The sequence below is a fragment of the Lagopus leucura genome, unplaced genomic scaffold, assembly GCF_019238085.1.
Source record: "Lagopus leucura isolate 7727_CA_CO unplaced genomic scaffold, USGS_WTPT01 Super-Scaffold_100016, whole genome shotgun sequence".
In the NCBI taxonomy this organism is placed as follows: domain Eukaryota; kingdom Metazoa; phylum Chordata; class Aves; order Galliformes; family Phasianidae; genus Lagopus; species Lagopus leucura.
In genome coordinates, this window is record NW_024962270.1 from 14,304,600 (window position 1) to 14,330,768 (window position 26,169).

The following is a 26,169-nucleotide window of genomic DNA, read 5'->3' on the forward strand; positions in this document are numbered from 1 at the left end:
AGCCGCTCCCGGCCGTGTGAGCAAATAGGCGCGGCAGGCAGGAAAGAGTTCTGGCAGCGGCCCCGGGCCGTGCCGAGCTGCCAGGCTGGCCTGCCTGCTGCCGGGCAGCGCGGAGAGCCGGGGGCTCCGTGCAGCCTTCGGGGCCGTGGGCGTGCAGACACCCGCATTGCCTGCACGCCGGTTCACCCGAGGCGAACGGCTGCCGCCCTCTCCGCTAATTGCTCTCTGCTCTGCTCCTGGGGGAGGCTGGTAATTAGGCTGGTACCCGGTAGATGGAGGGGAGGTTGGAGCAGAGGATTCGCTCCTTTTAACTTGATGAAATGTGCTCCGGCTGGAGATAATGACACGATAGGCACTTAGCGCCTCTCAGCCCGGGGCATTACGGTGATACGCAAGCAATCGCGGAGCCCGCTGGGGATGTGTTTACAGCCCCGTTTTGCAAAGCCGGCGCGGGGAACGGACGGCAAGGGCCGGCCGCGGCCCACCGCCACGCCACTCCCGCTCGAGCTTAACGCCGGCGACCGGCACAGCCGTCAGCGCGGCGCAGGGCTGACAGCAGCCCCGGCCCCGTTGCCCGGCCCCCCGCCTTCAGCCCGCCCCCGGCCCGCCGCCTGCCTCTGCCGCCGCGCAGGCGCCGCTCCGCCGCTGCCCGGGCTGTGGCCGCGGCCGTGGCCCGGCGGGCTGCGGCGGGCAGCATGCGGCAGTCCTTGACTCAGCAGCGGCCGGGCGGCATCGCCCTGCCCGACTCCGTGGGTGAGTGAGAGCCGTACCGGGGCCGGGCCGCCACGTCGCGGGGAGGGGTGCGGGGCCGCGTCCCCGCAGAGCGCGGCGGGGGGCTGCACCGTGCGCTTCGGGCGGTCGGGGCAGAGCCCGGGCGCGGCGGGGCGGCACGGCGGTGTGCGGGAAGTCGTGCACCGGGGAGCCCCGCCGGCAGCTCGCGTTCGCCCGCGGCCGCCGTGTGAAGACGGCGTTGCGGAGGTCTGACGCGGGGACGGTCGCTTTGAAGGCGGCGCGCGTTCCGTTTCAGCGAGAGGAGCCGAAGCGGTGCGCGCGGCACGACTGCGTGACACCGTTCTGACGGCCGGGCACGGCGCTGCGTGTGCGCGCAGCCCGCACTGCCCGCCTCGGGGCACCGGGCGCGGGCTGCGATCCGGAGAGGCGTGGGGCTGCGCTGCGCGGCTGCGCCGGCCGGGGCGGGGGGGCGGGTCGCTGTTCTCGGTGTGCGGCTCGGTCGTGAGCTCGGAAATAATGTCAAAATGTCAGCGATGCCCCGTCCATCCCTGGAGGTGTTCAAGGCTAGATTGGAGGGGGCCCTGGGCAGCCTGGTCTGATGTTAAATGGGGAGTTTGGTGGCCCTGCTTGTGGCAGGGGGGTTGGAGATTCATGATCGTTGAGGTCCCTTCCAACCCCAGCCATTCTGTGAAACAAGTTCCAAACGCACAGGCAGTGTGCTTCGGGCTCAGTGTTTGCTGTCACCTCGCGCTCATCCCGCCCCATAGAGCCGCCCTGCACGGCGCTGCAAGGACCCCAGCTGTGTGAAGAGCACTTATCTCTCACGTCGCGGGGGTCAGCAGGTCAGTGACCGTGGTGCATTGAGGTGTCCTGGAGCACTGCAGAAGTGCTGGTGTTTGGGAGGCAGCAGAAGAGTGGATGTAGGATCATTCAGGCTGGAAAAGACCTTAAAGATCATCCGCTGTTTCCTCTCGTCCTGTTGCCAGTGAGACCAGCCCTGCTCTCATTGCAGTCACCTTTCAGGTAGAGGAAGAGAGCAGTAAGGTCTCCCCTCAGCCTCCTCTTCTCCGGACTGAACAGCCCCAGTTCCTTCAGTCTCTCCTCATAGGCCATATTCTCCAAGCCCTTCACCAGCCTTGTTGCTCTTCACCTCCATTCCTTTCTGTACTGAGGTGCCCCAAACTGAACACAGCACTGGAGGTGAGGCCTCACCAGTGCCGAGTGCAGGGCAGGATGACTTCCCTGGTGCTGCTCACCACAGCATTCCTGATCCAAGCCAGGATGCCATTGGCCTTCTTGGCCACCTGGGCACACTGCTGGCTCATCTTCAGCCCACTGCCCATCAGCACACCAAGGTCCCTTTCCATCAGACAGCTTTCCAGCCACTCCTCCCCAAGCCTGTAGGGTTGCCTGGGGTTGTTGTGACCAAAATGCAGGGCCTGACACTTGGCCCTATTGAAACTCACACAGTTAGTCTCAGCCCATTGATCCAGTCTATCCAGGTCCCTCTGTAGTGCCTTTCTCCCCTCAGGCAGATCAACACTCCTTCCCAGCTTGGTGTTGTCTGCAGACTTACTGAGGATGCACTCAATCCACTTGTGAAGATCACTAATGAAGATGTTCAATAGGAGCAGCCCCAGTGCTGAGCCCTGGGGCACACCGCTCGTGACCGGCCGCCAGCTGATTTAACTCCACTGACCACAACTCTTTGGGCCCAGCCATCCAGCCATGTTTCACCAGCAGAGCGATGCCCATCCAGACCATGGGCAGCCAGCATCTCCAACGAGGGTGTTGTGGGGACAGTGTCAGAGGCTTTACTGAATTTTCACGGATTGTAACATAGAGAAGTCTAGGTCTATAGACCTAGCTTATTCTCAGATTTGAGAGAATAAAATGAGAGTGCTGGTAAAAGGTGCTGCCTGGGCTGCTCCAATAGTTACTTGTTTAGCTGCCTAGATATTAATTGTAGCTAAATGCTTCTTGCTTTTGGTCCTTGCAGTGTCCCCATACTTCAGTTACAGCTGCACTTAAGAGCGCGAGCGGGAAGCTTGCAGGGGCATTTCCTCCTGGAGACACCAGAGGGTCAGCAGGATGCTCCTTTCCTTGCGCACACCTCCTGGCGCACTGCCTTGTGTGGCTGATGGCACCATGCAGCCCATGGAGTGGCTTGGTGAGGGCACCCTGCAGTGGGTGTTGTGCCTGCACTGTGCAGGGGCAGGGCAGAGCCGTCCCCATGCAGAGAGAACTGGTTTGTGCCCAGGTGTATCAGCATGGCTGCTGGGGTGAAGGCAGATGACATGGGTGACTTTGCTGCAGATACCTGCAGATATACTCACACCCTACGGAAGGGTCTGTAGGCACCTGGGATGCACATCTTCAAGACAGCAAGCTGCCTTTCGGACCTGAGGGACTCCTGTCTTTGGCAAATGTGGGCAGGGCAGTTGTGTTGGGCTTGGCCAAGTCCTCTCCGCCCAGCTGAGGTATGGATTCATCTCTGCACTTGCCAAGGAGCCTGTGTGCCTCAGGTGGGGTGTCCCATGGGTGACCTGCTGTAGAGAATATACTTGGCAGGAGTAAAGGCAGCCCTGCGCTCTCTTGGGGTGCATCCTTGCCCTGCTTCTAAGTACCCTGTGAGGTGCAGCTGGGAGCCTCTGGAGTGGGGAAATGTGTTTGCCTGCTCCATGGGTGCACTGGGGAGCCCTGTGCTGTAGGTTGTGATTTGGAGATGTCCCAGGGCAGCAGGGAACCATTACAGCCCATTGCTGTGCCAGCTGCTCGCTTCTACTGGGTTGTGTTTACATAATGTATGACATAGAATCAAAAGGATTGTTCTGAAAAGTGATTTAAAGATTGCAGAATAGGCACTGAACAAGCACCCCTGCAGATGTTGCTGAGCATAAGATGGAAGCCAGCTTTTCTCTTGTCTGATGGGATCACTGTTTTATATTTATGCTCATTTGGGAGATCTATAAATACATTTAACAAAAAAAAAAAAAGAAAGAAAGAAACCAGAATTAGGCAGCTGTATATGAGTTTCCCTAATCCACAATTCATTATTCAAACATCTAAAAATACCTGGTCCTTGCTGAAAGTAGGGGTTGCTGCCGCAGGAGGAGTGGCTGTGACTATTTGGAGAACTGTGGACACCTTGTGACACGTTTACAGCCAAGATTTCCCCCCTCAAAACAAGTGGCGTACAGTATGGCTGTTTGACTTAATGCGAGCAGACAGACCAGAAGAGAAATGAGTGCCTTGTGGTGGTGTTTCTCGTTAGCTTGTCCCAAGGAGGATCTACTGTATTTAAACGAGCTTTGCAAAGTTATGGTTCTTAGGGATTTCTTCATCCATATCTGAGCAATGATATGTAAATGCACATTCAGGTATCCAAGTAGAGATTGATAAAGCACATTATGAAGGTGGAAAGAGGCGGCTAGAACAAAGAAAGGAAATTCACTGTGTTGTGGTTGGTGGTGGGAGGAGAAAATCTGTGATACCGTGACTGTCCCCAGATGGAATTAGCAAATTGTGTTGTATGTGTGTGTTTTTAGGGTCATTCAATAGAAGAAAAAGAAATTCCCTCTACGTAACTGTGACTCTCCTCATTGTGTCAGTATTAATTCTAACGGTGGGCCTAGCTGCTACAACAAGAACCCAAAATGTGACTGTTGGAGGTTATTACCCAGGGGTTATTGTAAGTATAGAACTCCTAGGTAGGTCTAGAAAACGTATTGCCTACAAAGTCCCTTGTGATGCTGCAAATGTTATAAAGGGTGATCTTGTTCTGAATACTAATGTATGCTCAGCTACTTCATTGCCATTTGGTTTATTTGTTTTATTATTATTTTGCACCTGCTGCTCATTCCCATGCAAAAATCCCATCCAGTCAAGTGGCAGTTTCCCCAGAGCTTAGGTAATTACATGCTTTTGATCTAGAAGCGAGACAGATATATAGGTCTTACATCAGTCAAAGCAACCTGAGTACTTTGTTTGCATGCATCAGATTAACTCCAGCCAGCCAGGACCAGAGGTGCCAGGAACAGCAGGGAGTCTAGATCTTACAATGAAAGTGTTCCATCTGAATGGACCCACAGAGATCAAGTCCAATTGTGAGATACTGCTCAGGTGAACTTACGGTCCTAACTTTCCTTGCAGAAGTTTCAACAGCACTTGTCTCCGCATGGAAAACTGCTCTGGCAACTTGCAGGCAGAGCATCCAAGTCAAAGCAGCTAATGCATTGATTTTTATTTTTCTTTAAATCAACAAAGGAAAATGGGCTAACTGTAGCTTCAAATAGCTTAAGCCAGAGAAGCCTTCTGGTGCCCAGCATTTCTGCCAGCAGAGTACAGCCCTTTGCAGAAGTACGTGGGGAGACTACCTCATGCCCATCCCAGCCAGCACTGCTGTACAGCACATCCTGGTCTGTTGCTGTGCGTGTCTGAGGCATCTTGTAAGGGAGCACAAAAAGGACTAAGCTGCAGCTACTCTTGGGAGCTGAGCGTGGCCACAGCCCTCCAGCTGGATGTTTCTGGTGTGACAGCCTTGGGTGCTGCACTGTTGGGTTCAGAGCCTCAAAGTTGGAGGCTTAAAGCCAGCTCAGATAGGCAGAGAGCTGGTTTTGCCTTCTTGCTCTCTGGTTTATTTACTGTGCACAGCCGATCTCTGGGAAGCTTTTACTTCTCTGTGGACGAGCTATTCTACAACTGAAGAAAGCCCCTCTGCAGCCCTTTGTGCGGAATGTTGTTACCAACAGCATTTAGTCTCTTCGATTTCGGATCGTTCTTCTGGCTTGTCCCAGTAACTCTGCATTAAGACCTGGTGTTCTAAAAAGAGCGGCAGTGAGGAAAGGTGCTGAGCAGGATGGCAGGCTGGCTCCCAGCTCCCCGCACTGTCAGTGTGCAGGCCTCTGCCTGGAGCAGCCCCAGGAGCGCCGCAGATGGCAGGCAGTTGTGCGCAGCCCCGTGACATCTCCCTTGCTGTTTGTGCTCCAGCGACGTCAGCATCGCTGACATCTTTCCTGAAACTCGGTCTGCTCAATGGTTTCTTGAATTCCTGCGCTTGGGCAGGCGGAGGCAGCCTGCCTGTGTGTGTAGGCCCTTCACCAGTTTCCCCCTCGGTCCATTAATCTGCTGTGTGGAAATGCGTGACGGCCTTGCCTGGCTTCCCAAATAGGAAAACGTTCCCATTTGCTGATGGATGCTTCAGTAGGCACTGAAAGCAGCCGACGCTTTGTAACAAGCCGGGCCCTTTCCCTTTGCTGTGCTGAGGGGGCCCACTGCGGTGCGGGCTGCTGGGGAGGTGGCCCTGAGCGGCAATTTCTGCAGCGCGCAGCAGCTCTGCACCACCGTGGGGACCGTGCACACGAAGCCAGGGGCCCCTGTGTGCCAGCATGGTGCTGCACTGCGTTGGTGAGGAGCAGGAAGCAAGGAGCCGCAACGCTCTGGTGTAGTCTAGCTTAGTGCCCCTCAGCCCAGGGCCGCAAAGCGAGCGAGCGGAGCAGGGAGCTCCATCTGCAGTCACACAGCAGCCCTGTGGAAATCTGGGTGGCAAGCAGCTGCCCTGAATTTGATGGCTCTATATACACGCTGTCACTGTCATCTGGCTGGCACGGGCTTCTCTAAGAGCAGATCTGCGCTGTGCCATCCATCTGGCCTCCAGGGCACTCCTGGCCTGATGCTCTCTCCTGCCCTGCTTTGATCTCCTGTCTTGGCCAAGCAAAGAAGCTTCTGTCTGCAGGGAGATGGGATCCCCCTGGCCTCTGCTCCTGAGGAAGAACCGAAGTAGGCATTGCAGATCTTCCATCCTTCAGGGGGATTTTTTTTTCTTTTTTTTCCCCACAGATAGTGCAGTTCCTCACTGATGCATCTAAAAGAGCTGGAGCTGAGGACATGATGGCGTGTCTGTAGCCAGGCAGCTGTCACCCTTAACCATGACCACTGATCCCTTCACAGCTACTTCTGTGAACCCTTCAACTGTGCCTCCATGGGAAATAGCATCAACTGTGGATGACTGATCCAGGCTTGGGAAGTCTGGATTGCAACAGTAATGCTCGGTTCCCCCAGCAGTAACCATCAGGCAGGCACAGAGGGCAAGTGCCCAGCAGTGGCCACATCTGTCACTGCTCTTTGCAAGCCAGCCACATTCAGGAAGGGGACAGCACCTCTGTGAAGGCCATGGACAGAACATGGCTCTCAGAAGTCTCCTTTGCTTTTCCTTGTTAAAGGCTGTCCATGTGGTACAAGTGCTCTCCCCAAGTTAGAACAGCTTCAAGCATTGGTGTAAATGATTGACCTTTCTTAGGCTTTTACTGGCAAAACTTCTTCTCTAGTGGTTCCTTGTCAAGCAAGTTGATCTGGGGCTTTCCTCTGGAAAAGCATTTTTGTTTGTATTCTGTATCCTTTCAGACAGTCCGATCCACCAGCAGGTAACAATGACATAATTCATGCACATTCCTATGTCTCTGGTGAAGAAGGGTGGGGTTTTTTTTTTTTTCCCCCATTAATTCAGGATGAGAATCCACTGATTTATCTTTGCCCATTAGATGTAGTGGATCACCCTAATTTCTTCTTTTTGAATTATCTTGAATTATGTCAAGTCTTTCACCTCTTGGTTTGTGGCTGCTCTGAAGTGCCACGTGCACATTTCTTTTAAATGTGTTAGATCAAGTTTAAAGGGGTGCAGAATGGTTTTCTTGAATGTTTGCATTAGGATTGCATTGCCAGACAACTTCCCTGCTGCTGGATATCACCAGACTGAAAATATTACCAGGATCTGTCTCTCTGTAATGTCTGGATTGCTGATCTTTTGGACTTGAAATTGAACTTTAAGACTCCCCTTACTTAAAGAAGATGAAGATGGTTGTTTGCTCAGGCTGAATAAAATAATAAGGGACCAACCCAGGGGCAGTTCAGCAGCCCCCCAGCTCTCTGCCCCACCTGCCTACAGCCAGGGTAACTGAGCAGTGCTGGGCATCATTGCTGTGCTTCACGCCATGGTAGCTGGTGTCTGATGTGGGGACAACAGTCTGAGAGCTCAGGGTGCAGCACAGACAGGATAGATGGGAAGCAGAAGCCGGGTCAGCTGCTTAACTTTAATCCCCTGCTGCTGGAGACAGCAGCCCTTGCTGCCTCTGGTGTCGGCACCAAATTTTACAGGGATTAAGCAGAGCAAGGTAAGATTTGACACACACTCTTCATCGTATTTGTACCTGCTAAGCTCTGCTCATGCCTCTCCTTGTTAGTACTGGGTTTGTTAAAGCTTTGCTTTCTGTTCTGACATCTTAAATATCGAGTCCAGGTTACTTGGCCTGTTCTTGAGTCACTGCAGCTTATTTGTGCCTTACTCTGCTTCCTCGGGAGCTGTTCAGTTACTTAGCTTTCTTATCCAGGTCTTTACCACCCTCATCTATCAAATGACTTTGTAGCCTGCTGAATAGGAGCAATAGCAATTGCAGGACTTTCCCAGCATTTCTCTTTGCCAACTCAGAGTTCTGCTACGCACTGATAAAAGACCTTTCTGATTATGACCCTTACAGAAGCGCTTCTGGATCTCCCTCTGTAGTGTGCAGTTCCCTGTTTTTAGCCTGGTTGAGGTGTGCTGTGTCCTAGAAACGTCTCCAGCTTAGCTAAATAGCTTACGGCCATAGAGAAATGGGGTGGAAAGCTGCTCCTAACTGGATTTGCTGAGCTGAAATGATAGCAAGAGGAAGAGATGCTTTTGCTGGATTAGCTCCTTCTGTTAGCTGGGCTGGTGTGAGCTTCTGGTAGAAGGCCAAGGCTGATGAAGTGTCGCTCCTTCAACTGAGGGAGGAGTAGAAGGTGCCAAAAAAACCTGTTTCCTCAGTATGAGTTCTCTTTTATTTCACACTTTGTATCAAGAAACTGTGAGCTGAAAACTTAGGTGATTGCTCACATCCTTGATGAGGTTACCGGAGTCTGGTCCTGAGATTGCTAGTGGTGTCCTGCTAGGTCTGCATCTGAGTCCATGTCCTCATCCACCCATTTCTGAGCATTACCAGGGAGGGTGCTGGAGACAGAATTCATCCTTTTGGTTTTTACACATGCTCTTGGTGTTATGTGAGGGGTATGCTTGACAGTCCCAGCTAGTAGAAGACTCCACTAACTTCCTTGCTGAGGGAAGAGTGCTCATGAATTCAATGTGCTCTTTTTGTGCTTCTGGATTTATGTCCTGTCTGTATGTGAGATACTTTGGGTGTCTTCCTGATCTAAATGCTAACAATTTGTTGTCTTTCAGCTTGGTTTTGGGTCATTCCTTGGAATAATTGGATCAAACTTGATAGAAAACAAAAGGCAAATGGTAAGTTCATGATGCAGTTGTTTGTTTGTTTGTTTTTCAAGACTAATTCAGATTCTGTGTGTAAAGAATGTTACTGGTTTTCCTAACCCTTCCAGGCTAGTGTTGCATGCCTCACGAGAGCTATAGATGGTTCCTGGCAGCCCAGGAGAACAAGGCTGTTAACCCAGATACTTTTCTAAATTTGAGAAAATGCTCAAAGAAGCACAGAGTGACTATAGACTGTCTCATTGAACTCAGTGGGATTTTTCAAGGGCTTGAAATAGAGTGTTTGGAGATTTCAGGATACTTGGCACTTCATAGACTTATGCCCAGCACATTTTACGTTGAGCTGTCACAGTATGTGACACGTAATAGCCTAGGTATAATACATTTATTTTAAATCTTTCAAAATAAATTCCTGGAGGCGTAAAGCTTTGTGAAAACTGCTTTTGGCCACATTCTAATCCAAGGAAAGGACAGAGAAGGAGATCAAACAGCCAACCCGGAGACTGGAGGGGAAAGCCAGCAGAGGGCCCATCAGAAAGCCGGCTCTGAGGCTGAATGCTCAAAGCTCTCTGCTTGGGATAGAAAATTCTGCTCTGGGAGAACGAATGACTTGAGACTGTGAGACGATGAAAAGAATCAATATATTCCTTGTTTTCAAACATCTCTTGAAGCAGGAATTAAAACCAGTACATTTTTTTTGTGCAATAGAGCTGCAGTTGGGGTGTGAGAAGCATGGAAGGTGCTGCTCACGCCAGGCATGCAAACCATGACTCTCTGGTCTCTCCTCACACTGCAAGGAGGGTTTCTCATGCTGAGAATCTTTGTGCAATGGGGGCAGAGCACCCAGATTGCCTTCTTTGATAAGCTCAGAAGACCTGTGTGTGGTTCATGTCTCTTATGTCCACTAGCCATGTCTTGCAGGTGCTGTTTCACAACCCTCTCTCTTTTCACCTGTGCTGAAGGCAGCCGCTGTAGTGCTTGGAGCATCAGCAGCTGCAGTCTCCATCCAAACTCTGCCCCACACCTTAGTGGCAAGGTCCCTGCAGGTCTTGCCACTGTGAGATGGCATGGGGGAATGAATGATGCTGCAGCTGTCTGACCCTGCAGCCTGTCCTGCTTGCTCACCAATGTTGCCTGCTTTTGGAGCAGCGGAACTTCCTCTGCAGGGGGGCTCATGGATGCTTAGCAGTGTCTGCTGGTAAACAGGGCTAATGCAAGTTTGGCTGAGGGAGTCTGGAAAAATTCTCGCATGTACTGGGCTGCCCTTTGCTTTGCTAGAAATGTAATCCCCGCTGAGCATGGTGCTGGCAGCAGGGAGGGGATCAGACAGAGCCTTCAGGAGAGGAAACCTTTCTTTCCCAGAATCAGACAGCGTGTGGGGTAGGTGGGCTTCCCGGTGGCTATTTTTTGCTCTTTTTACCCTGACTGTGCAAGAAGAGAACGTCCTGTTCCGTCTGTCCTTGTAGTGTTTCCAAGCCTCTCGCAAGCTGCAGGTCAGAGCCTGGTTGAGTAATCGTTACCTTACACCAGTCCATTTCGCACATAACTGCCAGTAAATAAGCTGGCTACTCTTCAAGGATGCCTTTCTCAAAGCACAAGAGCTCTCTGTCCCTCTGAATAAGAAAGAGGGCCGAGGAGGCAGGAAACCAGCATGGCTCAGCAAGGACCTGCTGGGCACACTGGGGGCAAAGAAAGGTGCCTACCAGCTCTGGAAACAAAGCCGTGTCACCTGGGAAGAATACAGGGATGCCACCCAGACTTGCAGATGTGGGATCAGGAAAGCCAAGGCACAGGCAGAACTGAACTTGATGAGGGATGTGAAAAACAATATAAAGACATTCTACAGGTACATCGGCCGGAAGAGACAGGCCAAAATGAGTGTACCTCCTCTGGTAAATGTAAAAGGAGAACCGGCTTCAAGAGAAAGTGGAGGTACTGAATGAGTTCTTTGCCTCACTCTTCACTGGCAGCCAGGATTCTAATATTTCTCATGTCCCTGAGCCCTGCATCCCTAAAACTCTAGGTTGGTAAATCCCCCCCCACTGTAAGGGTACAGCAAGTCTGAGACCGTTCATGAGACTGAATGTGTACAGGTCTATGGGGCCGGATGGCTGCATCCCAGGGTTCTGAAGGAGCTGGCTGAGGTGGTTGCCGAGCCGCTCTCCATCATATTTGAAAAGTTGTGGCTGTCAGGTGAGGTCGCGGATGACTGGAGGAAGGGTCATGTCACTCCTGTATATACAAGAAAGGGAGCAAGGAGGACCTGGGAAACTACAGGCCAGCAGTCTTACCTCTGTACCTGGGAAGATCATGGAACAGATCCTCCTGGATGATATACTTGATCACATGAGGAACGAGCGTGTGATCCGAGACAGTCAGCATGGCTTCACCAAAGGAAGGTCATGGTCACCAATCTGGTGGCCTTCTATGATGGAGTGACGGCGTTGGTGGACAAGGGGAAGGCGACCGATGTCATTTAGCTGGACTTAAGCAAGGCCTTTGACATGGTCCCCTACCACATCCTCATGTCCAAATTGGAGGGATGTGGATTTGATGGGTGGACACCCAATGGATAAGGAATTAGTTGAAAGGCTGCAGACAGAGGGTGGTGATCCATGGCTCTGTGTCCAGGTGCAGGCCGGTAACGAGCGTCGCCCCCCAGGGCTCTGTCTTGGGACCGGTGCTCTGTAACATCTTCATCAGTGACATCGATGATGGAATTCAGTGCACCTTCAGCAAGTTTGCTGCCAACACCAAGCTGAGTGGTGTGGTTGTCACAGTAGAAGAAAGGGAAGCCATTCAGAGGGACCTCAGCAGACTTGAAAGGTGGGCCTGGGTGAACCTGATGAGGTTCAACACAGCACAGTGCAAGGTTTGGCACTTGGGCCACAGGAATCCCAGGCATCCATACAGACTGGAAGGAGCTCCTTGAGAGCAGCCCTGCAGAGAAGGACCTGGGGTTTCTGATGGATGAAAAACTGAACGTGAGCCAGCAGTGTGCATTGCAGCTCGGAAAGCAAATGGGATCCTGGGCTCCATCAGCAGAGGGGTGGCCAGCAGGGACAGGGAGGTGATTGTGCCTCCCTCTCTGCCCTCGCAGTAGGCAGAGCTGAGTAGACACACAGTAGCTGTTGCTCATGGTCTCCATGTTTTATTCATGTCTTGCTTCACCCAGGGGTGCTTAATTTTACAATGGGCAGTCTTGCCCATTATATATTTCCATAGTGCCACAGGCAGTGCAGAATGCTTTCATTTTTCATGGACTTCACCGGAGCCCTTCTTTAAGACAGCGTGCGTTGCTCATTACTCAGTCACTCGTGGTGATGTCAGGATGAGCTAAAGGCAACTTCTGCAGCCATGTTCCTGTGCCTGTTTCTGCCCAGGAGGTGGCTGAGGAGCACAAGGACCTGAGCGTGCCAACTTGGCCAAAGCAAGAAGTGACCTGAGTCTGAATTCTCTCCAGTCTGCAGACAGAAATAGCCAGCTCCCCTTTCTCCCACCGCAGCAGATTGGCTTTCGTGCCGCGTGTCTGCGCCTTGCACTCAGCAGAGCAAGGGAGAGCATGGTGGTGCCAGCACTGAGGGGAGCTGCGTGGTCAGTGCTTTGCCAGCTAAAAGTCAGCACTTTATGATGCTGTGTGACAGCCGCTCATGCTGTAGGAAAGCCGTTACTACCAGCTTCACAAACCTTGTGTCGCTGTAACGGTGTCCAAAGGCAGCTCCAGAGCGGAACCTGCCTATTTTAGGTTCCTACGTTATCCAGACGTCTTGTCTGAATGCTGCTCAGTGTAGCTGACTTCAGGCTTCTTTTTCTGCAGCTCAGGGAGAGGAAATTGGCATATGTGAGGGCAGCAAACCCATTTCTGACACTGGATCCTTGGATTCTAACGAGGCTGTTATAAAAGTATCATAATTAACTCCGTATCATTTTAAATAACCATGTTAACAGTTCCTATCTGCCAGTGGAGAGGACAAATAACATAATTGTGTGTACAAAGTGTTTGGCTCACTTCCCATCCCAAGGGTTATGCTTTTAAGAGGGGATATCCTTTCATGTATGCATGAAGTGCAGGAGAGTACAGAGGGAAACTTAGTGCAGAATAACCAAAGCTGTAGAAAAGCATTCCTTCTACTGGGATTGTAAGAAGCTGCACTTTTCCCCATTCTGTGGTTTCACTGGTTGTGACAGAGAAACAGTGTGGCCGTTGTAACTGACTGACAGTGCCAGAAATGGAAGCCACTGTGGCTGGTGGGCTGAGATGGCCAGAGGAACATTTGTATGAGCAGATTGCCTGCAGCTCTCTGGGTTGCAGGGAGAAGAAATTCCTCTCTGTGGGGAAGAGTTAAGGACAAGCGGCAGCCAGAAGAGGAGGTGTATGGTCAGCCTAAGTTTAGCGCTCTGGAGTCGGGGAAGATCTTATATTACAATATCAAGTTGTCTGGCACAACTGTGCTGCTCCTGCTGCCTTGCCTCTACCTCCGTGGGAGAGCAGGCGCCTCTGAGACACACATCCCACTGACTTCAATGAGACCAGTCTGTGCAGCCTGGGCATACATTGGGGTCATTGATTGCTTGAGGGCTTATTGACTGTGGTTTCTTTATCGGTGTGGAAAGGACACAAAATGTTTGGTTGTGGAGAAGCACATGACGCTTTGCTTTGTTTTCCTTCCTTAGCTGGTTGCATCGATCGTCTTCATCAGCTTTGGCGTCATTGCTGCATTCTGCTGTGCCATAGTAGATGGTGTCTTTGCTGCCAGACACATAGTAAGTGCTTCCAGGAAAACCAGAATCCTGCAGTGCTTTTACTCTAGGAAAACAGGTGATGTGTTCACATCGCACATCAGACCACATCCAACTCTGTGAATACGTGTCGTGTGCTGAATACTGGTTTAAATTGTAAAATGTAGAAAAATGTGCCAGCTTTGCAAAAGTATCCTGAGATCAGCAGTAAGCATTAAGATGTTAAAACATTGCTTTAGTTCTTCTGTCTGTGCTTCATGTGTTTAGTGAATTAGCTGGTGCCAGGTGATAAGGTGGGAACAGTTGCACGTCTGACTTTGCGTGTTGTGTTAGCAGAAGCTTCTAATGCTGATTGAACTGCTGGGTGTTGTAGTCGAGGGAAGCCATTGGGTACGAAGCTCTTTGAGGGGCTTCAGTGCAAACAGGAAGTGATTTCAGTGGGCTCCAAGCCCTACTGTGCTCACGACCAGTCACTAGTACAGAGGGACGTGCAAAAACTCCAGCTATTAGTGTAACAATGGAAAAAAACATGGTCCTGTTTGAAGTTTTAAGTTCAAACTTAGAACTGCAGATTTTTTTTTTCCCCTGCAACATTAATGTTTGATGGGTTTTCTTAGAAAATAACTTATTTTTGCAAAATGGGATTTCAAACATTCATTTTGAGTTTATTTGTAATCAGAATGGAAAGAAATGTCAGGATGTCACAGTTACCATCAGCTCTTTGTTCTTTGTTGTAAGGCAGACTCCTCTTTCCTGCCTTGGTTTGTTCAAACAGTAGAAAGGCGCGGGGCGGCCAGGTTTGCTTGCAGGGCAGATGGAGTTCTGCAGGTGTGTGATAGGTCCCTGTTGGTGAGCAAGCCGTGACCGCCTCTGACCCCTTTCAGGGGCTTGGTGAAGTGTGAGCACTGACAAAAGGATGAGGCTCATCCAACTCCTGGCTGATCCCGGCCACGTGGAGTGGAGCCCCGCAAGTTGGCTGAGATTCAGGGCTCTGTCCTGGCAGGCTGGGTGATGATGTGAGCGGGCACTCGGTCCCACCCGCCGCCAGCATGCTTGTGTGTCTGCGGCAGAGCAACGAGAGCTCTGGTTTCTGCCTCTTGATTAACGGGTGTGCTTTTGGCCTCGCTTCACCTCCTAACCACCCAAGAATGTCGCCGTCTGCCCAGAGACATGCTCCCAGCACCCAAGCACATAGTGTTCCCTCTGGGGCACTGTGTGCCGGGTGACACCCGCAGAGCAGGCCCCTGTGCCTGCAGGACGGCTGCGGCACGGCGTGTCCCCACAGCTGGTGTGCACAAATGGGGGAGCTGCCACTGCCTGCTCTCAGCACGGTGGGAATTCAGCATTGCGTTTTGGGAAGCAGGCTGTCCGTGAGCGAGAAGGTAATGTGTTTGTTTGTGAGCTGAGCCGTCCCTAATCCTCCAGAGGTTTCCCACCATTCACTCAGGAGCCCAGAAGGACAGATTTCCCGACAATTTGATGATAAATTGTAATGATTCAGCATGAAGAGCCCTTGGAAACACATCAGATGGCCCCGGGAGACCTCTGGGGATATGAGGAATGAATGAATAATTTATTTCTCGTGGGGCAGAAGCCCTGCCTGGGTGAGGCTGGCTTAAGAGCTGCTGCTCCCACGTAGCTGCCACAGACATGCACCCCACAGCACTGCATCCAGAAGCTCTTGGGGGTTGGGGTGGTGGCTGCCATGGCCGGATGCTGAGGCAGAGCAAGGCCAATCTGAAGCCTGGCCCAAAGGCCAGCAGGTTTGGTTTTTGCTGGGGCATTAAACCTGATGCTCTTCTTTTGGCAGGACCTGCGGCCACTGTATGCAGGACGATGCCAATACTACTCCAAGAGCACCACACCACCAGAGGTGAGAGCAGGTTGGGCTGTGCTGCCTCCTCACAGGGCTAGCTTCACCTTGCAGGTGTAGAAGCCTCCCACCAGGCTGCTGCCACCATCTCCAGAGCTCTGCAGTCAGCAGCTGCTGGGAGTCAGGGCTGCTCTCTTCCACCAGAGGTGCCTGGAAAGGAGCAGGCAGAAAGGAGGGGGTGGGAGAGGAAAACACACTGATTTCTGTCAGTCTTCAGCTGCACACAAATTACCAGAGCAGAATGTGGATTCAGAGTCCAGACAGCAGTAGTTCCTGCTTGTGTCTTCTCCACAGAGAAGCCCTGTGAGGATGGGTGTTCATGCCACACCACGTTAGTGCATATGGACACTACTGACTGTGCTGAGAGTCCCTCTAGGTTTACTCCCATCTTTCTGAGGAGTTAGGAATAACTGTGTTTCACCTTAAAATGCTTGAGGTGCAAATAAAATATTATGGCATGGTACTGGTGGGGTCCATTCTTTTGTTGGCCAAAAGACTGTCCAGATTAGCTTCGGTGATACTACCCACAGGCAGTCAGTCTCTTTTCTCAGTTACTTTTCAGTATGGGAATCTTTCCCTCAGTTAGTGTCAGCCTCTTGACAATTCCATGCCCAGTTTGCCATCTGGGGAAGCCTTTCTTCAGCAATGCCTTATCTGTTTGCAGGAGTTTCACAGCCCACTTCCTACTCAGGTGCATACTTATCTGTGACTTCCCCGTGGTGGAAGGATGGGGCTGGTCTGCTCTACTCCCATGCATCTTTATTCCAGACTGCCGTCTTATAAGAGCTGTGCTGCAAGATAAGGAAAGAAAGATCTCCCTTGGGCTGATCTTTGCATCAGTGCAAAATTACACATAGAGCAGGCTAAATGGCAGCAGGAATTGTTTGGTGATTGTGTCCATATGTGCTTTGTGTTTCTTCTGAATTCACACAGGCAGTCTGTCACCCACAACGTCGTGCACCTTGCACACCGAAAATAAAAACCAACACCTGCTTCTGCTGCGACCTGTACAACTGTGGAAAGTGAGTAAGCTAGAAATACCATTCCTGGCATGGGGAGAGCAAGCAGTGTGGTGGTTTGTGGGTTTCTGAAGGGCCAGGATAATGCCGGACCAAAGTATTGATTAATGACAGCTGTTGTGGGAGGGGAACCAAAGCGATTGTTGTTTGCCATAAGGACTCAGTCAGAAGGGGGCCATGTACGAGTAAAGGGGTACAGGAATTAGGCTAAAGCCATGCCAACTACGTGTAAGCACACTTCAGGCCAGCCCAGCTGGAAGAGTGGGTGAGAGTTCCCATTACTTCCACTGCTGGCCTTCCTCCCTTTTTTTCCCTGATGTACTTCATCCTAACCTTCCTTATCTGTTGGATTTTATTTAATTTTAGAAGATAGTTATGAAAACTGGGACACTGTTCTTCCTCATTTTCCTCATTGTTTTGTTCTTCCAGTACAGTTCCTCCAGTAACAGGGAGGAGTGTTCACGAGCTAGTGCTACCTGCATGCTTATAAATGAGTGTCACAGCACTGTGCAAGGAAGAGATGGAAGAGTGATTACCAATAGAGCACCCCTGCCCGGTGATCTTGCTGTTGTTAGATCACCCCATGGCTGCTGTGCTTGAACTAACCTCAGCACACATACTGCTTAAGTCATTTAGAGTGTCTGGTCTGTGTCAGCAGAGAATAAATGATTTTCTTAGTGCCAGCTCTTGCCTAGGGCTGTTTCAGGGTTAATATTTCTCATGGGCTGGCCCCCACTTAAATCACTGACTGATGGTAGGAGATAAAAAGATTCTATTAGGAGAGGGTAGTTTTGGGTGCTGGGAAGGGTAATCCCTGGTTTCTGTCGTGTGTTGTTTCTGTATAAGAATTTGCAGAACAGAATTTGTTTTTACTAAATGAGGGGAATGACATAGAAGTGATTGGAACAGAAAAATCTAACTGTTCTGTATTACTGGGTGGATTTTTCCCAGTCAGCCAGGTTGAGGGTTCTGCCTCTGACCTATTTTCCCTTATTTTAAAGCAGTTATTTCAGACTTAATCTTGCTCGGTGCCATACAAGTGCTTTGCACTGAGGAGGTGCTGGTTCTTTTGGGACCTCAGTGGAAAAAGCACAGACACTCAAGGCTGGTTAGCTACTTTATTGTGTATAGGGTGGAAATTACAGAAGTGACAGCAGCCTTGCATGCCTCCTAATGCTGAGAGCCCCAGCTGCAGCAACCTTGGGCAAGTCCCTTCATGTTGAACCCCACACAGGGCTCTTTATCATTGCAGTATTTTTCAAAGCCTTTTATCTTTGGTGCTGAATATCCTTGATGATGAAGCAGGGTTCACTGAGAGCAGTACACTCTTACACATCTGCATTAGAATGGGCTGTGCAGGCAGTACGTATAGGCTGTGCTGCTAAAGACTGTCCGGGTCTGTGCTCACATTTCCTAGTTCACATCGTTCAGGCTATTAAGCAGGGCTTTGCAGCCAAGCCACTCGGTTAATCTCTGCCTCGATTCTGCTTGAAATTGTTGTCTCCTCCACTGCGATCTCTTCTGCAGTGAGTCACTACAGCAAGGGTTGGGAAAAAAGAAAAGGAGAAGCTGAAAGTGAGTGACAAGGAAAGGAGAAGGCTCTTGAGGAAGAATCCTGCCAGCCCGTGCCATGGTAGCGATGGGAAGGACGAGCACTTGAGTAGGGGAGGCTGAGACAGATGTGCTTGGTGGCTGGAGGCCAGCCATGCTGTCCTGCATTCCTCCCATCTAGCTGCTCGTGTGGCCGTGAGAAGCCTCCAGTGTGGCCCTTCCTTGGGACATGGACTGGTTTCTCTATGTGATTCCAGGTCAGATCTGTCCTTGGGAAGCCTCCAGGACAAAGGTCTGGCTCTGGAGATTTCAGGTGATGGAAATAAGAGGCAGATCCAGACTCAAGGGCAGTTTCATATTAGTAGCTGGCAGGACTTCTTCGTTTCACAACATATCGGGCCATCTCTTCTGCTGTTATCATGCAGGGAGATCTTAGATGCCAAAAGAGTGGGATCTAGCAGGCTTTATCCCTGCTCCCGGCTCAGTGGTCAGGTCCAGGCTGTCATTAAATTGCAGATAGCATTTTACTGCCCATTGGAAGTGCTTCGGTTTTATTGCGTGGTGCATTTTTTTAATCTTTTTTTTTTTTTTTCCCTATCCAGCAGAGTAGAGATTTCTGGAGGATACTATGAATACATTGATGTCAGCAGCTGCCAAGACATCATCCATCTTTACCACTTACTTTGGTCAGCAACAATTTTGAACATAGTGGGGCTATTCCTGGGGATCATTACAGCAGCGATACTTGGAGGTTTTAAAGACATGGTAAGATGATACCAATTTCTTCTGCATTAAAGCAAATAAATCAAATTGCCTTTTTAAAATAATCATGAAAACAACTGTTGGTATTTCTGTGCAAATGATCTTTGCATCACTGCAGTCTGGCCAGGAAGAAGAGCATGGAAAGAACTATGAGGAAAAACTGAACACAATTAGAAAAGGTGAAAAGGCGAAAGAAATGTAGACTTTGTTTTCAAAAGGAACCTTCCCAGAGGTGTTGCAGTACCAGGGTGAATACAAATGAACTTTTTGTTTAAACCAGATGTTCCTTTTAATTGCACTGACCTTCTACAAGGAAATGTGTGCTGGTTGTTCGTGAGCTGTTGATTTCGTGGCACGAGTTGGGTTCTTCCTCCTGATTGTGAAGACGCAGTCTGAACAGCCATCTTGTTTTAGTAGTAGCATGCACCAGGCTGTTGCCAGGCTTGTTCTGGGGCAGAGTTGAGCTCCATCTAACAGACACACTCTGCTCCTCTAAATACTCCTGTGTTCATTCAGCTGTCTGGTGTTGGTGACTGAAGTTGTCTGGGTTAGTGGCTGAGATGCTCTTTGTTTTAACAGACACCTTCCCTGCCTACGCTGAACTGCACGGTTGAAAATGCACATCCTACAGTGTCCTATTACTCAAGGCCACAGGTGACATCTTACAACACCTACTACCACAGCACTCCTCACCTGCCTCCCTACTCTGCATATGACTTTCAGGTACAGAACGTTACAGTTTGTTTTCTTCTTTCGTTGGAAGGTTAAATGCAGTCTGCAGGACTCTGGAGGCCTGTCTCTCGATCAAACACAGTTTAATTTTCCTATTCACACAAAGAATGCCAAAGCTTTCCTTCTAGCCACTGGTGCTTGGCAGCACTCGCTCTTACTAAGACAACAAGCTCTCCTTGAAAAGAAGGCAGTAGGGCATGCTGCCTGCTTCCCCTGCTGTTCACCAGTAGAGGCCACATTAAAAATAGGCACTGCCTCAGGCACCTTGCTGTGCACCAATGATAAAGACAAAGTGAGGTGTCCAGGTGCTGGTTTGTATTAGGCTGACTGCTGTGCCTGAGAGAAATGGATGAGCTTTTGGAGGAAAGCTCTTTGAGCTCTCAAAGACACGCATAGACTGAAAAGCTCGTCTGTTTTTCCCACGTGCTTCAGCTGGTCTAAGAACATTCCCTGCAGACACCACTGCTGCTCCAGTCTCTGTTCTGAATCATGGAACTTTGCTGCTAGAAACAGTGATTTCATTTGAATCCTGCTGTCATTGTCAGTTTTCACTTGTTGAAACAGATGAGATTGTTTCACCTCAGCTCTTCTTTCAACTGGATGCTACTGGAGTGGTGGTATTAACTTCACATCTTACATTTTCTTTGTGACTATCACAGCTGGGGACTTTTTTTTAATTAACAAGAGCTTAAGGTCTTGGATGTCAGTTATGAGTTGTGGTCTGCAGTAGCTGCAATCGCTGTCATCAGAGCTGTGCATTAAGGATATCCAAATCTGTTTAGATGCAAGATACATTGCTAAGGCCACTGAACAACGCTGTTGTCAGAATATCCCAGAAATATTTGAACATCAGAATTCCTGGGACTTATCTGTACAGATTTTTGACTCATTTTTAAGGTTAGTGCAATCCAAAGCAGTCAGCAGTGCTGTGTAACTTTTTCCTGTGTAGAGATTCTAACCTCAGCATTTTACCTAAGCAAGCTTCTCTACAAAGTCCATTTGCCAGACACTCTGCTGATAATAAGCACTGTTTCATTCTGTGCCTGTCTGTGCTGCAGTCCTGCCAGCAGAGATCTCAGCATGGGTGGATTTGCCCTGCTTTTCAACCAAAAGCACTGCTGGGGCTCTCCTAGTGCTCGCATCTCAGCCACCAGATGAAAGCCCCCTTGTCTCACTGCTGTGGTACTACAGGCATTGGCTTAGGAGCTGACACAAAAGCTGGTCAGCAATTAAGGTAATCTAAATTTAAAATAGCCAGGTCTCACTTTCAGGTGCTGTTCTAAGTCCAAGCCTTGCTTTTCTCCAGGAAATTTGGGAGCTGACATGGGAACATCAGCGGAGGCCTCTGGTAGTGGATGCTCTTTCCCTTGTCTGATCTGAGCACTGTCTTTGCCACCTTGATGCCTTCTGCCCTGCTGTCCCTGTGGTGGTGCATGGAGCAGGCCCACCCTCGCTTCCTTGCTTCTCCAGTCCCTCTCAGGGGCTGCATTTCCTTCGGTGCAAGAACTGCCTCATTCAGCACTTCCCAGTGTTGGAAATATCCAAATAATTTTGTCAGGACAGTATCTCTGATAAAAGCAGATTTTATTCACGATTGCAATGGCGGGGGGGATGATGCCAGGCCTTCCGATGTCTCTTCAGGCACTTCCTCAGGCAGGCCATCACTTGTACTCTGGTTTGATCTCATGCAGGATATTCTTGCAGTGTGTGTGAAAAATATGCATATATACACCTACATACAGAGTGTGTGGTCCTGGGAAGGTTCATCTAGAAGATGTGATGTGAACTATCAGAGATCTTCCCCAAGTTAAGTAGAGGGACTCCCAAAAAGAACAATGATAGCGGAGATCATGAAATAAAAAAAATATATATATTATCCAATTCTAATGCAGAAACAACATTTGATTCCCACCCCAGTCATTCACCCATCTTTTCCAAGAAAAAAAAAGTCCTGAATTTCTTAGGCAGTTTGTGACTCTGCATCTCTGCTTTCTCACACGACAGTAAGACTAGCTCTCTGGTTTTTGGAAGAGCACAAGTCAATGGGAGTTAGCAACAGCCAGCACTATGGCAGGTGGCATCTGCTGGCAGAGTGCTGTGTGGTGACAAGGGCTCTGCGATGGGCCAGCACAGGAACCGGGCAGGAGGAAACCCGCTGGGATGGCAGCAGGCTGCGTGCTGTGCCTCCCTTTGTGTGGTCTGGTGGCCAGGGGCAGTTAGCTGAGTGCATCTCTGCCCCCTGGCACTTTGCCTTCTGTGAGAGGGTGCAGACGGGCTCACTTCAGCCCAGCAGCAGCGGCATGTTCTGCCCCAGGTCTCCCGTTAACAGAAGGAAATGAACGCCGTCTTCCCAAGGGCCGGATGGATGCGTTGGCAGGGACAGGCTCTGCAGAGGCAACAAAGGCAGCTCTCCTCCCAGCCCCGGGCTGTTGCCAGGCAGCAGTGCTCAGATGCTTGGTGGGCTGGCTTTGCTGGCTGGTGCCTGCTGTGCTGCTCTAGCAGCGTCTGTCCAAACAAACGTCTCTGCAGGTGGGGCTGCACCGGTGGGATGGGCGTGCGTTGGAAAAGTTGCCGTGTTCTTTCAAACAGGAGTGATGTGTGTGACTTGCTGTGAGCTTATAGGTGGCCAAGCTGGTTTTTGTGGGTTATATAGCACAGAATCAGCTGTCATGGGTCAGTTCTAGAGAGGTGGTGCAGGGTTTCAGAAATGCACTGCCGAGATAAAATCCAACCTTGAATACTGTTTGCAGCTCAGCCTGGTGGGTGTGAGAGCTCTGCTCTGCTGTGGGCCCCTCAACAGTGCATCCTTCCTTCTGCAGCTCCCTGCTCAGAGTTGGCACTGCGTGTGCGCGCCCAAAGGACGAGCTGCATCCAGGGCAGCACGAGGGGCCCAGTCCTGGCTCTGAGCAGGAATGTGCTTCTCCTTGGGAGTGCAGGGTGCTGGGAGTGGGGCCCAGCGCCTTGCCCAGGCTGCTCCATGAGCATTGCTTTAGCATGGGCCAGGTGGCAATGAGGAACGCAAGGCTGAGCCCAGGAACGTGCTTGTCAGGGGTAAAATTACGGTGCATTACAGCCAGGAGAGCAACGTGAGTGTCAGTATTTCATTAGCTGTTCAGAATTAATTTGTCTGGCCTATTTCTGGACAGAACGTGACATGGTCATGGCTCTGTGTCAGTGCCAGCATCATACGACCCAACATACTGTGGAGAACAAAGGTGCTCCAGAGAGCACAAAGTAATATTCAGGCATGTACATATTTGCTATGTGAAGCTTTTGAAACTGGAGTAAATTGCTTGCTGCCATTATTATTATTTTAATTAACAAAGTGTCTGCAGCCTGTTTGTTACCAGTGGCTGATACATGAAAGCTGAGATGTGAAAGAGCCTCATCAGTTTTTGGTTGTGCAGGCTACATGAGATGCAAGCAGGCGCACAGCAGAAGCGATGGGAGAGAACCAGAATGCTCCTTCCATTTCAGGTCTCAGGAGTTTCATTACGCAGCACTGTTACTGTGCTTACTGTGAGCACAGCGAGCGATTCAGGTGCTCGCATGTATGTCTGCACGCTTTGCAGAGCTGAGTCTTGAAATACTAATCTTCCTCTGCTCTGTAACGTAATCCTGTTTTACCACTGCCCTTCACAACTGGAGACGTTACGGCATTCTTGCTTCCTCCCTGCAGCATTCCAGTGTGTTCCCAGCCTCCACTCCCTCCGGCCTCTCGGACGACCCGCAGTCAGTGTCACCATCTCCCAGCTACATGTGGTCCTCCAACGCTCCTCCTCGGTACTCGCCACCGTATTTTCCACCTTTTGAAAAGCCACCACCTTATACACCGTAAAGAACGAGGGGAAAGAAGAGCGAAATACTTGCCGTTGAAATGATTGTGAACATTTTGTGTTTGTATCTTGCTGTGGGAGGAAGGGGGGAGTAGATACAGAAGATAATTGCAAACATGAATACTTGATTGGACAATTCGTTCTTGCGAGACTTATTTTAGAGGTTTAACAGTGGGGTGTGAGGAAGGGGACATACTGCTCATGTTCTGCAGGGGACCTAAATTCCAACCTCCTCATTTTACAGCGAGGCTCATGGAGTCCTTGGTTTTTAATAAAGCGCAGACGATAGATTCTGGTCTGCCTTACTCCATCTTGAGCCAAGCTGAAGTAAGGGTAGCCAAGATCCACAGCTGCCCAGGGGTATCGTTCTGCTCGAGGTGAGGGTGCTTGCAGACAGCTCAACCTGATGCTTGTTTTGTTTGGCCTTTGGCCACCAGTTTTTGGGGAATTAGTGGGGCTGCAGAGCTTGGCTCGTGTCACTTGGTTACAGTCTATGGGATGGAAACCCTAGTGAGGAGCCAACATGTCTTTAATAAATAGAGGTAACTTCATAGGGTGTTTTCTTATGTGTCTAGCAGAACAGTGGGAATCTTTATTTATTTATTTATTAGGGAAAAAGCTTTAATAAGCTCTATTAGCTGATTTATTTGAGGACATTTCTTAAGATAGAAGGTGAAATGCAGTTGTCTGTCTTCCGAATTCTGTGTCATGATGCCGAAGTCAAACCGCCTGGGTGGCTGCACTGCCTGCATCTTCAGAAACTGCCCGCAAGTCATTGAAGCAATGCAGTGGAAACACTTTCTTTTTCCTTTTGCTTGGTTAGGATTTTGTTTTAAGCTTGTAATTTTAACGGGTTGAATCAGCACCTTGAATAAGCAGTGTCTTAGTAGCTGTGTTATGGGCTGCACATATGGAATTTCCACGAGTAGTTCTCCAAGATGTAAGTCTCACATGGATAAAATTCAACACCGTGTAATATAGGATGAAGCTGATAGGAATTTGCAATTATCGTTGTGACTTTCATTTAATCTTCAGCTGATGACTGTGCTGATTGATCCAGATTCCAACAGATTTTGCATGCGTCCTGCATTACAAAAGAAGGTCAGCTTTGTTACGTGACACAGTGTCCTGTAAAGTGTGGTTTTACTCCAGTAAGTGACCTCAGATGACGGCTTTTAGATCTGAGCTGCTCAGCCTGAGCATTCCCAACTGCTTGCTTCAGAGAGGATAAAGTGAGGTATTGACATTTTATTCCTTATTTCCTAAAAATGGACTTTGCATCAGATTGCTGGCCCTAATCCCAAATTGCCTACATTTACATTCAGCTCTGGTGCAGACAAGAAGATACCCAGCAGCTCAATCTGGCGTGCAGAATATAAAACTGGCCCACGTGCCAGGGGAAAAATCCACGGTTACGTATTAAGCTGTGGCCTCTCTCTACTTTTAACCTAAAAGAAAGTGAAATGCTGTCAAAATGGACAATGGACGCTCAAGTCCCTGATCTCACTTTTCAAGGTACGCCACACTTTATAATGCTGTTTTCAATACTATGCATTTGCGAAGCCCGTAGGCTAGGCTGTGTGTTAACCTTCTCATTCCACTGCCCACTGCTAGTCAGTATGTCAGCCAGCTCAAGGAGGGCACTGCTTCTCCAGAAACAAACGTAGCTTTTTCTCCAGCAACAAGTGAAAAGAGAAGCTGGGGAAAGGAGTACAGTCACAGGATTTGAAGCACTGGTGTGTGCAGAACACATCCTGCTGGCATTCTGTTTTACTGCGGATGGTTCAAGCGCAGCTCTTGGAAATCTGCATACTGAAAACAACATATTAGAGTCTCATCCATTTTATATTGCATTTTTCTGAATGAAATCTTGTTCAAGAGATTGTGTGCGATTTCACATCTACCCACAAACCTGGCATTTGAAAAGGCCACGCTCACTTAAATCAGAAAATTCGGTATTGCTGCACCTCTGAAATGGGAGATCCCAGCCCTGTCCCAGCGCCAACACACACGACACCATTTGTGCCTGTCTACTGAGCAGGGCTCGGGGGGCCGGGGCAGCGCAGGGCAGGACAGAGGCAGGTCTGGAGGTAACAGAACCCAGAGGCAGAGAGACAATAAGGAAACAATTGTGTCATCAGGTTTGATTTGACAAGAAACACTGAAATTAGGAAATTATCGATCCGAATTCTTGTTTTCTAAGGCATATTTAAGCAAAAAGTACATTGCTGCTTTAAATTCACTGTAATACGATGAGGCCGTTGTCACATTTCAAAAATTACCTGTTTGATTTTTCTGTTGAATTACTGTTTCCTTCCGCTCAAGTGGAATAAGTGTTTCATGTGAATGCAACCTTCTGCACTGTGGTCATCATTCTTACAGGAATGTAGAACTGTGAACCATCTGTACCCTTTTATTACTTTACCAAGGTCAAATAAACTGGTGTGACTTTTGTAAGCGTTCATAAGCTGCATTTTGTGTTTTAGCAAGTTTTGTGTTTCAGCATTCATCGAGGAATTTGGCGTAACTGCACCTCTTTAACAACAAACTGTATTTGCTGCATTGGGAAATTGGTGGTTCTACCACAGTGTTTTCTTTAATTCTCTTAAGCCCCAGGTCCTCCTC

The 26,169-nt window shown here is 49.7% G+C and overlaps 1 protein-coding gene across 4 annotated transcripts; it reads left to right on the forward strand.

The window, feature by feature from the left end:
- Positions 1–660: 660 nt before the first annotated feature.
- On the forward strand, positions 661–26,006 carry TMEM255A (transmembrane protein 255A). Of its 4 annotated transcripts, none has more exons than XM_042876858.1 (9): positions 661–753; positions 4,281–4,423; positions 8,984–9,046; positions 13,706–13,795; positions 15,582–15,644; positions 16,578–16,666; positions 18,817–18,979; positions 19,556–19,699; positions 23,388–26,006. In XM_042876858.1, the coding sequence occupies exons 1-9, from the start codon at positions 696–698 to the stop codon at positions 23,544–23,546; spliced, it is 972 nt and encodes a 323-aa protein (XP_042732792.1). In that variant the 5' UTR covers positions 661–695; the 3' UTR covers positions 23,547–26,006. The 4 variants fall into 4 exon arrangements, with proteins under 4 accessions (XP_042732792.1, XP_042732793.1, XP_042732795.1 ...); XM_042876859.1 differs by having other exon boundaries at positions 18,820–18,979; XM_042876861.1 differs by lacking the exon at positions 23,388–26,006 and adding an exon at positions 21,015–21,562.
- The last annotated feature ends 163 nt before the right edge of the window (positions 26,007–26,169 follow it).

Bases quoted from the DNA above. Each gene is read 5' to 3' on its own strand.
- TMEM255A (XM_042876858.1), top strand. From the start codon at position 696: ATGCGGCAGTCCTTGACTCAGCAGCGGCCGGGCGGCATCGCCCTGCCC. The intron at 9,047-13,705 runs GTAAGTTCATGA...TTCCTTCCTTAG, and splicing joins TAGAAAACAAAAGGCAAATG to CTGGTTGCATCGATCGTCTT. The intron at 15,645-16,577 runs GTGAGAGCAGGT...GAATTCACACAG, and splicing joins AGAGCACCACACCACCAGAG to GCAGTCTGTCACCCACAACG.